Source organism: Aphelocoma coerulescens, chromosome 5 (genome assembly GCF_041296385.1).
Source record: "Aphelocoma coerulescens isolate FSJ_1873_10779 chromosome 5, UR_Acoe_1.0, whole genome shotgun sequence".
Taxonomy (NCBI): domain Eukaryota; kingdom Metazoa; phylum Chordata; class Aves; order Passeriformes; family Corvidae; genus Aphelocoma; species Aphelocoma coerulescens.
In genome coordinates, this window is record NC_091019.1 from 64,615,945 (window position 1) to 64,630,891 (window position 14,947).

The 14,947-nt window shown below is 46.7% G+C and overlaps 1 protein-coding gene across 2 annotated transcripts; it reads right to left on the reverse strand.

Moving 5' to 3' along the window:
• Positions 1 to 335: 335 nt before the first annotated feature.
• MAPK1IP1L (mitogen-activated protein kinase 1 interacting protein 1 like) lies at positions 336 to 12,932 on the reverse strand. 2 transcript variants are annotated; one of them, XM_069018604.1, is made up of 5 exons: positions 12,851 to 12,932; positions 12,264 to 12,334; positions 4,582 to 4,609; positions 3,334 to 4,047; positions 336 to 2,896 (listed from the first exon to the last, which is right to left on the reverse strand). In XM_069018604.1, the coding sequence occupies exons 2-5, from the start codon at positions 12,302 to 12,304 to the stop codon at positions 2,885 to 2,887; spliced, it is 795 nt and encodes a 264-aa protein (XP_068874705.1). In that variant the 5' UTR covers positions 12,305 to 12,334; positions 12,851 to 12,932; the 3' UTR covers positions 336 to 2,884. The 2 variants fall into 2 exon arrangements, with proteins under 2 accessions (XP_068874705.1, XP_068874706.1); XM_069018605.1 differs by lacking the exon at positions 12,264 to 12,334.
• Between the last annotated feature and the right edge of the window lie 2,015 nt (positions 12,933 to 14,947).

A 14,947-nucleotide genomic window follows, 5' to 3' on the forward strand; every position in this document is an offset into this window, starting at 1 on the left:
CACACACAACTCTTCACAGGTGAAAAATAGTCCCATTCCTCCTCTGGAACAAACAAGACCAAATCTTTTCTCTCCTAATTACCAGGGAATTTGTGAACAGGCAGTACCTGGGGCTGACATGCTACACCAGAGCCATGGTTGCATCCACATTTAATATCCCTTATGTACAGGCTGCAAATATCACAAAAGGAAGAGGAAAAACACTCACAGAAGTCAAGTAATTCTGATTTTATATTCAGGCTTTGCAAATCAAGGATGTCCTATTTTACTATTCATTCAAGGCAAAAGTCTACACAGGCATGTCAAAAGCAGGAATTGAAAAACAGTGAACACAACAGTCTTGAAAATACGTTTAATGTCTAATCTTATACAAAAGTGACAGCATTTTCAAAAAAATATCAAATCCTGTATTTATAGCTTCTCACTATCATACAGCAATATTTGTTTCATCTAAAGAAAATACAGCAGCAGGTGATAATCTATACTTTAAAGATGTGATTGCTTATATTTCGTATTGTAAACAAATGCAGTATGTCAACCTCAAAGCACAAGTCAAAACGAACTCCTCAGCAATTGAACTCAAAATGATGCATAGAAATGTACAAATTCCATTGCAAAAGCTTCAGGCCAGAAGTTGCTCACACTTGACATAACATGTGATAAAGTTACTACACGGTATATAGTGACACCTTGAGTTTTTACACAATAGATTAACAGGAATACCCTTTTCACTGCTATGCAAAGAACTCTGCTCACAAAAACAAAGGGGTTATGAAACAGTTTTCATGACCTCAAGAAATACGAATATACATTGAAAAACATCCCATATATATTGAATTTTAGCCTAAATGTTCCAGTAATAAATCCTGCCTATTTCAGGAAGAACCTAGAAGTCTAGTTACTTTTACAAAACCCCCTTCCAAAAATCATTACTTGCTACTTCTGCTTTATCCTTTCCTACCTCTTCCCATTCCCTGCAGAGACATATGGCCAGTGCAATTCCAACTGGAGTGCTGCTACTGCATGATCCATTCATTTGGAATAAATGTTTTTTCATTACAATGATTTACAGTCTAAGGCTGCAGGTATCAAAAAAGCACTTGAGCAAATGCAGTCAATGTTGCTTATGTTAATTTTTAATTAGTCTTGCCAAGTCTGCTTGGGGGACAACTGGTTTTTTTTTAATGTTAGTGAAGCACTTTTGGTTCTTATTCCAAGGGTTAAGTTGCTGGGGTTTAAGTTGAAATGTTAAAAGTATTTTTGTTCAGCTCCAGTACTGTCTTCCTAAAACAAAAAATAGACATTCCTTTGCTATCAGCTTTCATGGCGTTGGATTAAAGCAGCCACAGCTCAGCTGGCTGCTTTCTCCTGCAAAAATACCACAGGACTTTGCCATAAAGGCTATGACTACCAAGGAGCATCACCACCAGGTCACCCCATGTGCTTTTAGTGTCCATCACATGCATGCAGGAAGCCACGAAGGTACTGGAAGAGAATTAACTCGTGTTCACAGTTCCATGATTACAAAGACTCCCTAATGAGCTACCATGTGAAGCAAAATCTGTTCCTAATTCTACCCACAGAGGCCAAGTTAGGAGATCCCCAGCTGTGGAGGAAACAAACTGTCCGTGGTCCAAGTGTAGGCCGTGAAGTACCACCAAGAGACACGGCTGTGTCTCGGCAAATCCCTCGGATGTGCTTGGCACAGATATGGCAAGAACATGAAAACTTAGGGCAGTGCCCCTTGGGAGAGGCAGCTGCACAGCAGTGCACAGGCTTCCTGACATTCAATTTCTCCCAAATTCCACCTACTCTGTGAGGTATGCAGACACCCAGCTGGGAACAGGGGGCTGCTCCCAGGGACAGCGAACGAGACCCCCTCGCGCCCGACCGCGGCAACAAGGATCTCGTGACACAACTGTGCCAAGAACTGCTGGGAAGGGAATGCTCAGGTTGGGTTTTAAGCTCAAGTTCAGTTTCCAGGGACTCTGAAAAAGTCTGCCAGGTTTACACAACCCAGCAGCCAAGTCAAATTTGAAATGACTAGAACCCAGGTCAGAAATAGGGAAGTACCTATGTGGGGATCAGTTTCTCTTTACACAGACCAAGCCAAACTTCCAACCACCACAGAATGAGAACTGGCAACAGGATGTCCTCATTTGCATGCATAAAACTCACATTTTGCTGATTCAAAGTTAACTGCACATCCAGGTTATTTCACTTGCACAGGAATGCCTGTTTGTGAACACCAACAGTGTGCTGACAAGCCACACCAAGGCTTCCAAACGTGGCTCTTCTCCTCCGTAGTCCCAGACCGAGCAATTGGTTTGAGTATGTACAAAATGCTGAGAAAACCTTCGAGTTCACATGCTCTGTCTTGTTAGTTTGAATTACTGTAGCACGTTCAAATATTAGGTTTCTTGACTAAAATGTTGAAACACTTTCCCTATTGACTTTTTAGAATAACCTGAAAATAGACAAAATATGACTATCCATCCATCCGTTCAATGACCAGCACGAGTCTGGCAACAAGACTTAAAGCATTAATGGAAATTTAAGAATTAACTTTTTTTAATTCCGTGGGCCTGATTCTTTATAATCCTTACATGGCAACTCCTGTTTTTCCAAGGAATACTTGCCAACATAAGAACCACAGGTGTGTTAGTTGATTTCTTCTCTTTGTATTTCACTTGATTAAACCAAATAATTATGCCAGCATATGAGCAGGGTAAATTGATGTAAACTGCTCCTTCATACCTCAAATGCACATACGAGAGGCAATATTCTTCACAGCCCCATACATTACTGAAACAAAAACTGTAAAAATCTCTGTAAGTAGTGGATGAAGGTGGAAAACTACAGTATTTTGTTGCCCAGAATGTATTCAGCGGTAAGGCTGCAAGAGACAATAAGTCATGGTCAATACAGGCTTTTCACACAGCAGTTCATTCATTACAAATATTCTTAATTAATCACAAATTCATCCTTTTAATTTATTATTCCCTCCCTATTGCCCTAGCAGCAATCTCTTCAGATTAAACGGATTATTTTCTCTTTCAGAATTATTACAAGGCTTTCCCCCCTTTTTTTTGGTTTTTGGAGTCTTTCCAAGCTGTGGAAGACCACTATAATATGAGACATGCTCCAATTTAACATAATTTCACCATTCTAGTATATTTAGTATTTAACAAGTTACTCCTATCCCACTGACCTGAGGAATAAAACAGGTGTGCTGAAAGTCCTTACCTGCACTAGCAGGTCTTATGCTACTGAATTCTCCCACTTAAATGTGAAATACTTAAGAGTAATTTGAGACCAAAATTAAATACTCACATGGGGACCACCAGGCATTGATGGAGCACCAGCAGGACCAGATGGCACTTGAAAAGGATTAGGGGGCGTAGGATATAGTCCTGGAGCTGGATATGATCCTGTGGGTGGAGGGAATGGCCCGGGCGGTGAAGGTCCCCACGTTCCAGGCGGGACCGTACCCCATGGTACTGTCGGCGCAGCCCCAGGAGTCTGGGTAGGAGCGGAATATGGCCCTGGGGGTGGATATGGCATGCTGGGAGCAGGATACTGCCCTCCCATTGTTGGTCCCCATGCTCCAGAGGGCATGGATCCCCATGGCCCAACAGGAGCAGGAGGTGCAGCTGGCTCTGTTGGACCTCCGTAAGGTCGTGGAAGCTCTGGAAAGGGCATATTTGGTGGAGGATACTGCCCTGGCGGGACAGGACCTGGCACAGTTGGGGGTGGATATGGACCACCAGGAGGAGGGCAGGAGGGTCCAGTAGGAGGAGGAGGAAATGGAGCAGGCGGTCCCGGGGGCATTGAAGGATACATTCCCGTTGGAGGAGGTCCGAAGGGCACGCTGGAAGCCGATGTGTTTGGTGGCAGTCCGGTTGGAGTCATAGGGGGGGCACTGGGGTTATTCCAAGGGTTGGAAGCCGGCCAGCCCTGCGGAGGCTGCCCGGGCTGCTGGCCAGGCTTGGTGCTGCTCACTTTGGAGGTTTTAGCAGGCGACTGGTCTGGTAAAGCATCTGCCAACTGAAAGACAAAGTGCCGGTGAGAAGGGAACTTGCCCGCCGGAGTTCCCAGCTGCAGACATCCCCCCACCACGTGGCTACATCCCAGCTGCCGGAGCGGCAGGAGAAGAGCTCTTGGTGGCTGCACAGAGATGATTACATTCATTTTTGTGCAGCTCCTATCACTAAGGCAGCAGAGACGTTCTGACAGGCCGCAGTTAAAAACCCAGAGATAAAAGGTGACCCACCACACGGAACAACAGGCAACTGCAGCACAAACCTGAAAACATTTTCCTAGATTTCCATTAAAATTATCCTGATGCCATTAAAGCACAGCTCCTTTGTTAATATCACAGGAGAGAACCCAGGAGGCACCCAGCAGCTTCCGAAGTTTAGTCCAGGGATTGCTACATCTACCCAAAAGGAAAACACCACGACTGTGATACAGAGGAAATCTCTCAGCTGTCAGCTCCCCTTTTCCTTCAAAAAACTATGTCAGCTTTTGGAATAATCAACACAACTGGCTGATCTTCAGGAAAGAAAAACTGTTACTTACCGAAAAATCATCAGTTCCAGACATTGTGCTGAAAAGTAAGGTGAGATAAAGTGAAATTTGTTGAAAATAATAAAAGTATTTTTAAGCAAGACTTCATGAGACATCTACATTTGTCTCATTCAGAGCACAGCAAGTGCTGAACTGGCAGCACCTCTTGGTGCCTTGGTTTCAGTGTCTCTGGCCCACACCAGGTCCTGGACCATGGATCAGGGTGATCAGTGCCTGTGTCTGCTGGGACACCTGTGCCCAGGTGTTGCTTTGGGGATCCCTGGTTAGTGAGGTAATGGGAATAAATTTACTCTTTGTGCTTTAGCCCTGCCTTTGTGGCTGTCCCAGCTGCCTCCCTGTGCTCACCCAAACACCTTTCTCTGGATTAAGTTCCCATGAAACGGAAAGTCCTGAGCCTCCACCTGCCTCAGCTCAGCCAGGTGCAACATAGGATATAAATGGGTCACATTGCAATAAGAAAAAATATTTTAAGCATTCATATGGAATATATGGAGCCTGCCCAGACAGGGAGGCCTGGGAAAGATTCCAGGTGTTCTCTAAACTGGGATTTGGAAAAGGTATAGCAGGATTCTTGTAGGGGAAAGTCAATGCATCTAAACCAAAACATGATTGTCACTGTTGGGGCGGTCATGACACACAGGGACAGTGCCTCTTTCAAGGGCCAAAAAGCCATTTATTAAACAAAGCAGCCTCTTTTATACACCTTTTCATGTTATCATTCGTGTTACATTTTCACTGGCTGCTAAACTGCTACAATAGACTGATTGGCTGTTACTAACTACAACATACTACCATTGGCTACCTATAGCATAAGCATTCAAGCATTCAGAAAAATAACAGGTATGTTGCTGTTTTCTACTGTTTAACTTTCTTGCTTCTGTTGATAGTACATTCTCATGGGTAAAAACTAATTGTTCTTCTTCTCACGGACTTTTCTCACAGTCCTTCTCTAGCCAAAGTAACAGGCCTGAGCCATAATTTTACAAAGGCAACAAGGCCTTCATTTTATAAGGTTTTACTTAAATACCACACATGATTAAATCAGAGAATCATGGAATGGTTTGGGTTGGAAGGGACCTTAAAGACCACGTAGTTCCAACCTCCTGACATGGGCAGGAACACCTTCCAACCCCTGTCCAGCCTGGCCTTGGACACTTCCAGGGATCCAGGGGCAGCCACAGCTTCTCTGGGAAACCTGTGCCAGAGCATCACCACCCTCACAGGGAAGAATTTCTTCCCAATATCCCATCCAGCCCTGACCTCTGGCAGTGGGAAGCCATTCCCCCTTGTCCTGTCACACCAGGCCCTTGTCTGAAGTCCCTCTCCAGCTCTCCTGGGGCCCCTTTAGGCCCTGCAAGGGACTCTGAGCTCTCCCTGGAGCCTTTTCTTCTCCAGGTGAACACCCCCAGCTCTCCCAGCCTGGCTCCAGAGCAGAGGGGCTCCAGCCCTTGGAGCATCTTCATGGCCTCCTCTGGACTTGCCCCAATAGGTCCATGTCCTTCAGATGCTGAGGACCTCAGAGCTGGAATCCCCACACAGATCTTATGGCCAGAAATAACAGAACTATAGTTTGCTAATGGTTTATCCTCCAATCATTTCAGAACACACCAAGGGCAGGGGATGCTCTTATTTACATTCACCAATTCCAGTAACTGACTATGGAGGTGTCACTAATACGTATCCAACCTCCAACCTCTCCACACTTCCAAGGAGCACTGAAAATAGGGATCAATGAGCCATATTAACAAATAACCAGAGGTGAGGAACTGTTAAAAAGATGACCAAGACCAGCCAGAAAGTCTTAGGGGACAGTGTAGGAGCCAGAAAGGAATGTAAAGGGAGGAAAAATGCAAAAGAGACGTCAAGAGTACAAATACTACTGCAAGGCTAATTCCCACAAAACACAGTCTTTGTATTCCCCTTGCTGATGGTGAAGAACTGACTTCTAAGACAGAGAATGGTCTCAGGGATGGAGGTGTGTACAGAAAGCCTGGATCAAATAGGTTTATAAGCTCCCTTAGATTAATATGTATTCACATTATTTACATTATATTATTTATACATTCATCTCTGAAACTGTACTGTAAATTTATTATTATCTACACAATTTCCTAATGTTAGGACAGTTCTGGATCAGAACAAGGGGCCATTTAGCTCAGCATCCCATTTTATCTTAACAATGACCAGTAGAGAAGAACAAGAACAGGAATGACACTCACCCCCCAACACTTCAGTGATTCCAAGCTTAGACACTTCCTAAGCTGTACACAATTTCTATGGAGTAATAACCCTCAAATAATTCCTTTTTTACTAACACATCCAGTTTCCTCACTTAGATGAGGGGATGTCTCATTTGCCCACTTCAGTGCTGTTCCTACAACACCCACTGGCAAGGAACTCCACAGGCTGCTATTTGTTGCACAAAAGCCACCTCCTTTTTTTGTTCTAAACCTGGATTTTACTAGTTTCACTTGTTGGTCCTCCATTCTTGCAGCTGAGGAAATCAGCAGGTCTATTCTTATCCACCCTGCCCATGCTGATCATTATCCTACAGATTGTTACCATTTTCTTTCAGCTGTCCCTTCTCCAGGCTGAGCTCCAGCTCATTCCCCTGACCCTTGTCCAGCAGTTATTCCATACCTTTCATTATTCTCCCTGCCTCAATTTGAGGCTTTTCCAAGTCTTTTGTATCTTTTGGGATGAATGACAAGAAAGAAGCACAGAGAATTGAAGATGTGGGATAATAATTGATTTATACAGTATCATAATTATGCTCTGGTTTGTCTTCTATTTCCTTCCTGATACTTCTTAATTTTTCAGCTGCTTTTTGATCCCCATGGAACTGACACTTCTGTGGCAATATTTCACTCCTCAGTGCCAAGGGTCAGCCCAGCATTTTATATGTGAAATTATATGCACCGCTCCACATTTATCTACTCTGAATCACAGCAGATTTATTGCCATTGAATTATTTCTGCTGATTTATTACCCAAGCCTTACTTTCCTGAATGGCTTTGTATCAACAAGACACTGTTCATCTCATTTCCCAAGTTATTTATGACCACACAGAACAACTCAGACCTCTGTGGAAACACAGTGAACTTTTCAAGGTACACCTTATAATTTAAAAAACTCTTTTAAGAAATACCTAGTAATTTAAATAAACCTTTTAAGAAGCACCTAATAATTTAAATAAGCCTTTTAAGAAATAAGTATCTACAAAGTTGATGGAATTCAGTGCCTAGCTGCATGAATAAAAAGGTTTGTTAAAACTCTAGTATCAATTTGTAACAGCAGTAGTTCTTTCAAGTAAGGAGTCTTTGTCTCAGATGAGGAACATGTTCAGATCAAGAACTATTTGTTTAAAATTGAGAAACCAACTGAACTACATCAGGGAAGTGGTTTCTGCTCCTGTTATTAACAGCTCATATCTACCAGAAACTCAATTTCTCTTCAAGAAATATCTCTTCTGCTAAGAATTCATTAATATTTGCAATTAACCACACTCAATAACTTGGCAGGTGCTTTTTGGTGGAAGCTATTTCATATAACCTCAAAAATAAAGGAAATCAATCATTGATATAGAGACAATTACAAAAAAATTTTTACATAAGTGAACAGGTAATAACAATCATCATCATCAGGTTATCAAAAAAACACCACCAAAACAGGTCAAGAGAATCCTCATTTCTTGAGGCAGATGGAGAGATGGGATAAGACCAACTGAAAAACAGATCTATAACAGATTGAAAAAAGTCCACAGAAGAGGCTGAACATTTGCTGCGAGGGAGAGAAGGAAGAGAAGAAATGAAACTAAAGGAGAACTCAGAAGAAATTCCTGGGATCTGTCACAAAAGTGTCAGGGAGGAGTAAAGTCAAGCAGTGGGTGAACACGGTTGAAACAGGCCTGCTTCCCAAATATCAACTAATATCCCCAATATCTGTTAGCAGATCATTCCCAAATATTTCTGTGCCATGAAAATGAAGGGAACAATTCTACTGCATGATTTATGGGGGGGGGGGGGGGGGGGGGAAGTAGTTAAGCACAGCTTATAATGAGATTTAGTGGCTTTTTTACTTTGGCAAGCAGACAAGAGCAACATTTGTTGGCAACATTTGGGATAACTGAGCCCATGCCAAGCATGTCAAGGATCCTCTTGCAGACAGGATGGCCTATTTCAGGGATGTTTTTTAAACAGACATTTAATCTGGGCACTGCCACCTTCATTTCATAAAAAAGAAACTGAAATTACCCTTAACATTCAGACAACATATGAACTCATCTGTACTTAGATCTGGAATCTATATTCCATTCAGGTTGTTCAACACTAGTCAAAGAATTTCAGTCAAAACCTTACAGGAATACCAATTATATTAATACAATTATTGCCCAAGGCATTCACATGCTCACAGATCAGACTCAGAGACAGTGTCAGACAGAAGACCTCCAAGTAACTAAATTTTAAAGTCCCCCCATGTCACACGTGGGCTCAAGATTTAGAAAAAACCTCACACAGAATGGGGGCTTGATGGGATTTTGAGAGTCATCAGGATTAACAAATGGACTCCTGAATTAACCAATTATCTCTTGAAGCCTTCCTAGTGCACAAGCATTGATATGAGCAGAGAAAAACTCATCAATGTAACAGACATTTATTCTGCCATTTAAACTCTACTCCAAATTATCTTTCCTGGAGTTGGGATGAAGAAAGAGAAAAGGAGGAGGGTTGAGGAGTTAAAGTCATTTGGCAGGGAGCAGAAAGACAACAGAGCTGGCAGCATTCAGTGAAGTCCTGTTTGCATCCACTATGCTGTAGGATAAGATTTCCTTTGTTTTCCGAAGGCCAACGCCCCTGGAAACATCTCCAGCTTTCCAGAAGCCCAGAGCCTGCCAGCTCCAGCTCTGCTGGTCAGGGCATCACCTCGCAGCCACCTCTGAGCACAAAAACGGCCAGAAGCACGAAACCGAAGTGAGGGATGGTGAGAGATGATCAATGCCTGCAAAAAAAGGCTGCCGGGAGCTGAATCCCTCTCACCCTTTATCCTGAAGAGCCGTGAGAGGCAGTGAGGACTTCACTGCACCTGCCCTGAAATGATACCCTGCAAAACCTTCAGGCCACAGGCCAAGGCCTCCTGGATATCCATGAGCTGCTCCCAAAAGTTACCAGCAGGTAGGTGAGACGAGCGAGGCTGCCGGGCTCATGCTGAGCTGGGAAGAGCGAAAGGCTGGGAAGCACAACTCCAACACGGCTCTGGCAGGAGAGCTCCTCCAACAGTGTTCACAACCAACTGGTGGCTTTCAGAGAGCTCTGTGCAACGCCTGCTTCTGGAAGCGTGGTGCTACATGTGCCGTGCTAAATCCGTCCTACTAAACAGCTTCCGCAACAAACCAGCTCCACGGTGGTTTTTTGAGCTCTAAACCCTCTTGGATTGCATCCATCTCACTGCAACTATGGGTGTAGTAGCAATTTTCCCCATGCTTTTGCCTTTCCTGGCTTTTATCCACCATCAGTCCTTACAGACCCTCGTTAGGAAGAGCTGTCCAAAGCACTTCTTCTTCCTTACCCAAAACTCAGCATCAACTGCTTTCCTATTTTTTTGAGTTGTTTGACATTTTTCCAACACTTGACGTGCCAGATTTAGTTCCTGTCTCCAAGATCATCTTTCAAACACAGAAAAAGGTTTTCTGGATGCAACAGGCTGTGCTGCATTTCCACTGGGTGGCACGGCTGCCTCGGCAGAGAGGTTCCTTTGTCACTCTAACATGACTAATTCCTACCAGCATAACCTCATCTACAACAGGATTTCTGCCCACATAAGTGTAACTACCCAACATAGCACACGGAGAAAATGGAAGAGACACCAAATCTTTGACAGCTTCTAAATGTTTTCTAAAATATGCAAATTTCTGCAGCTTCAGGCATTAAATATCAACACTTCAGAGCTGGCCTTTATAGAATCCCAGAATGGTTTGGGTTGGAAGGGACCTTAAAGATCATCTCATTCCACTCCCTGCTATGGGCAGGGACACCTTCCTCCACTAGGCCAGGCTGCTCAAAGCCCCATCCACTTCCAGGGATGGGGCAGCCACAGCTTCTCTGGGAAACCTAGGTCAGGGCTCACCACCCTCATAGCCAAGAATTTCTTCCTAATATCCCATCCAACCCTGCTCTCTGTCAGTGGGGAAGCCATTCCCCCTTGTCCTGTCACTCCATGCTCTTTTAAACAGTCCCTCTCCATCTTTCTTGCGGACTCTCCTCAGGTACTGGAAGGCCACAATTACATCACCCCAAAGCCATTTCTTCTCCAAGCTGAACCAGCCCAACACTCAGCCTTTCCTCATAGGAGAGCTGCTCCAGCCCTCCGATCATCTTGGTGGCCTCCTCTGGCCCTTTCCCCATCTTTAAAGCCTCCCCAGTGCTCAGATACCATAAAATAATTTGGTGTGCCCTCGGTGTTTATCCATTGGGAGAATAAAGTTAATTGACAAACTAAACCAACAGCTACATCATCAGTGGCTATGAGAGATTTGGGGATATTTCTGCCCCTTTCCCTGTCTGTTGTGACTGAAAAAATGACAAAGATCAGTATTCAGATCTTCAGGACAAATTTCATTAAGACCAACAACGAAACTGTGGCATTTGCTATAAATTCCCAACTACCAAAAAGAAAATAATTCTTCAAAACAGAGATCCTGGCAGTTTCCAAGACCTGTAAAATACAAAGCCACAAGGATCTACAATCTGTGCCAGCTCTTCACCCTTGTCAGGCCATTCAGTTTCACAGCTGCCTCCCCACCAAGGCCAGACCTGATCCCTTCATCTGGTCCCCAAACCCAGCCAGATGGCCCCACACCCGGCAGACACAGATCACAAGGAGGTGCCTTGTTCGTGTGCCAGCTGTGACACAAAGTCAGGGCAGAACAGAGAGCCTCCCCTGCCAAAGATTCCTCCTGCCCACACCACGCAGCCCTGGGAATCCTGAAAAAGATGTATTAGTCCAGCAGCTTGGAATGATTAAAACTGATCTTTCAGAGCTGCCTGTAAATTATCTTGAGAGCTACAGAACCTCACATCACAGAATCTCAGAATGGTTTGGGTGGGAAGGGACCTTAAAGCTCATCCCTTTCCACCTCCTGCCACGGGCAGGGACACCTTCCACTAGCCCAGGTTGCTCCAAGCCCCATCCAACCTGGCCTGGAACTCTTCCAGGGATGGGGCAGCCACAGCTTTCCTGGGCAGTCCCTGTTCTCCTCTCAAGCATTATGAGCTTAATTACTGTAATTGTTTTAAGTGAAAGAAACACACTGACTCTGAGGAGTGGCTATCAAACAGCTTCACTGCAGGGCTCTGGTGTGTCACCCCCGAACAAAACACCAAACCCACGTGTCACATTCCAGCTGTAACCTCACGGCTGACACACAAACCCACACACCTTTCTGCTCCTTTCACAGGAAAACTACTTCTCAGGATTCACACCTAGCACCTTTCACATCTTCATCTGGCACTGTTAAAACGGACTTGAATGAACTCAAGCTTCAAGAATACCCAAATTGCTTTCCAGGACTGGCCTGATATTCACCATATATTTCCATCAGCTACCGATCTCCACAGGTCCTGGGAAGGGCAGTTTCAGGGCGTGTCATTTTGGTTTCAAAAAGACAAAGCACTTACTTTTGCTCATGCACACCACTGGCAGTAAGGCTGAATACCATCAGATCAGCACCGTTTTCCACGGAATTGACCTGGAAACAAGTTTTCCGTCAGAAATAAAACCTGTCAGGCAGGCAGCGCTCGGGGGGCACAGATACCACGCAGTGCTGGCCCTCCCCTGTAAGTCAGCTGCCTTAAATACGTTAAAATTTGATAAACCAACTTCTCACCAACTCTGAAAAACTGGATTTCCTGAGCCCTTCTTTAGAGAGGAAGCTTTAAGTTAAAGTCACTTATACGTAATCCACGCTCATTGATGTGCTCATTAATAGACTACGACCACACAATACAAAAAAACCAGCCGAACAAATATTTAACCCAGCCAAGACAGCGCCGCCGCCACCAGCGCTACAGAGCCACCAGGCCCCGCCACAAGCGACCCCCGGTGCTCTGCAGGGACCAGCACCGCCCGCCCCCCGCAGGCGGGGCGGCACCTCCGGGATGTCTGAGGCGCGGCGCGGCGGCTCCCCGGCCGCAGCCCCCCCGCCCTCCCGCGCTCCCCGCGGCGGCGCAGGGCCCGTGCTGGCGGCGGGGCCGGGTCGCGGTACCTGTGCGGGGGGAGCCGGCGCAGGCCCGGAGCGACGCGGCGGCCGCAGCTCCACCGCCACCGCGACGGGCACCGGAACCGGAACTGCGTCACGGCGGCCACGCCCACACCGGCACACCGGAGGGGCGCGATTGGCCACGCCCCCCGTGGCCGCTGCGTCACAGGCACCGCCCACCCCCGCTGTGGACACGCCCCTACCGTCTGCAGCGCGCGTCACAGGCCACACCCACCCGCGTGGCCACGCCCACTCGTGTCTCCGCCCACACGCGCTGCGCCGCAGGCCGCGCCCCTCCGCCGTTAGGCCACGCCCCCACCCGCCCATCGCAGCACCGCGGGCTGGGTGGGGTCACGTGACAGCCAGCGCGGCCCCGCCCTTCCGCGGCGCGCGGCGCCCCCTCCCGCGGTCACGTGACGCCCTCCCTGAGGGGCGGGCGCGGCCCGTGAGGGGACTCGGCTCGGGGTCCCTCCGGAAATGTCCCTCGGGCTCCCAGAGGTGCTGTTTAAAAGCATTTCACCAACGTTTTCACCACTGCCGTTAAAAAATAATAAAAAAAAGCAGTAGCTTGATTTGTCGCCCCCTTCGTCCGTCAATCAAAAACGGCGCCGTGCGGTTCAAGACCAGCAGCAGAAAGCAACAAAGCAAAGCGCTTGCGTTTCTGTCCCTTCAACAGAAAAGAGTCAAAATATTCTCCGTGTAAAAAAGAGGTATCAATTTAACCACTAAGAAATTAAAATAATGTTCCTGTGTACAAGCTAAATTGTCATGAACGGTTCCAGTAAAAGCTCCAAGAACATTGGTTTGTTCAGACCTACAGCCAACAGCTGCCAGCACAAATGCTGCAGCAGAAGCTGCACAACTCCTGTCATGTTTAACCGTGTAATTAATAATCATATAAACAGCTAATTCTCATGGATCTATACGACTGCTGAAAATCCAATTCTGATTTTCTTCTCACCCAGTAGGAACAAATGAAGGCAATCCTGACAGCTCCAACAATTCCACCACGTTCCTGAGAGCCTTGTCCAAACTCTCCTTGACCTCTGTCAGCCTTGGGGCCATGACCACCGGCCTGGATTTCCCCTCCGCTTGCACAAAATCCCACCAAATTTTCATTTTAAGTTATCCCAAATCATCCAGTTTTCATGCTTCAAACCTAAAGCTGCACCTGAAATCTGGATTTTCCCTTTGCCCTCTCCCTGTGTCCCCAGCCCCCGTGGCAGGGCCCAAACACGCAGTGTGATTCCCTGCCCTGCCCTTCCCAGCTATGGGACTAATCCTGAGCCTTTCCATGCCCGGATAATTCCGTTAAACTCAGCAGAAACGTGGGCACAGGCGATGCCCAGCACATGCCGACCCGGCCGCTGGCGCCCTTCCCTTGGGAGTGAGCATCTATTTGTGCTTTTCAAGGTCATTGTTTGGCCGCTTCTGAAGTAACAGGGAAAACGCAGCAGCAGCAGCAGGAGCCGGGCGCTGGCAGCCCAGAAGCTGCCGGTGTCCTGGGCTGCGTTCCCAGGAGCGTGAGCGGCAGTGAGAGGGGGGGAAATCTGCCCCTCTGCTCCACTTTCCTGAGACCCTGCTGGAGTGTTGTGTCCAGCTCTGCGGACCCCAAAATCAGAAGGAGGTGGAGCTACTGGAGCAAGTCCAGAGGAAATCATGGAGATGCTCCAAGGACTGGAGCCAGGCTGGGAGAGCTGGGGGTGTTCAACTGGAGAAGAAAAGGCTCCAGGGAGAGCTCAGAGCCCCTTGCAGGGCCTAAAGGGGCTCCAGGAGAGCTGGAGAGGGACTGGGGACAGGGGCCTGGAGTGACAGGACAAGGGGGAATGGCTTCCCAGTGCCAGAGGGCAGGGCTGGATGGGATATTGGGAAGAAATTCTTCCCTGTGAGGGTGGTGATGCCATGGCACAGGTTTCCCAGAGAAGCTTGTGGCTGCCCCATCCCTGGAAGTGTCAAAGGCCAGGTTGGATGGGGCTTGGAGCAGCCTGGGATAGTGGAAGGTGTCCCTGCCCATGGCAGAGGTTTGGAACTGGGTGGTCTTTAAGGTCCCTTCCCACCCAAACCATTCTGGAATTCTATGGTAGCTGTAACAGGCATGAAACT

Bases quoted from the DNA above. Each gene is read 5' to 3' on its own strand.
- MAPK1IP1L (XM_069018604.1), bottom strand. From the start codon at position 12,304: ATGGTATTCAGCCTTACTGCCAGTGGTGTGCATGAGCAAAA. The intron at 4,610-12,263 runs GTAAGTGCTTTG...CTTACTTTTCAG, and splicing joins AGTGGTGTGCATGAGCAAAA to CACAATGTCTGGAACTGATG. The intron at 4,048-4,581 runs GTAAGTAACAGT...TTTGTCTTTCAG, and splicing joins CTGGAACTGATGATTTTTCG to TTGGCAGATGCTTTACCAGA.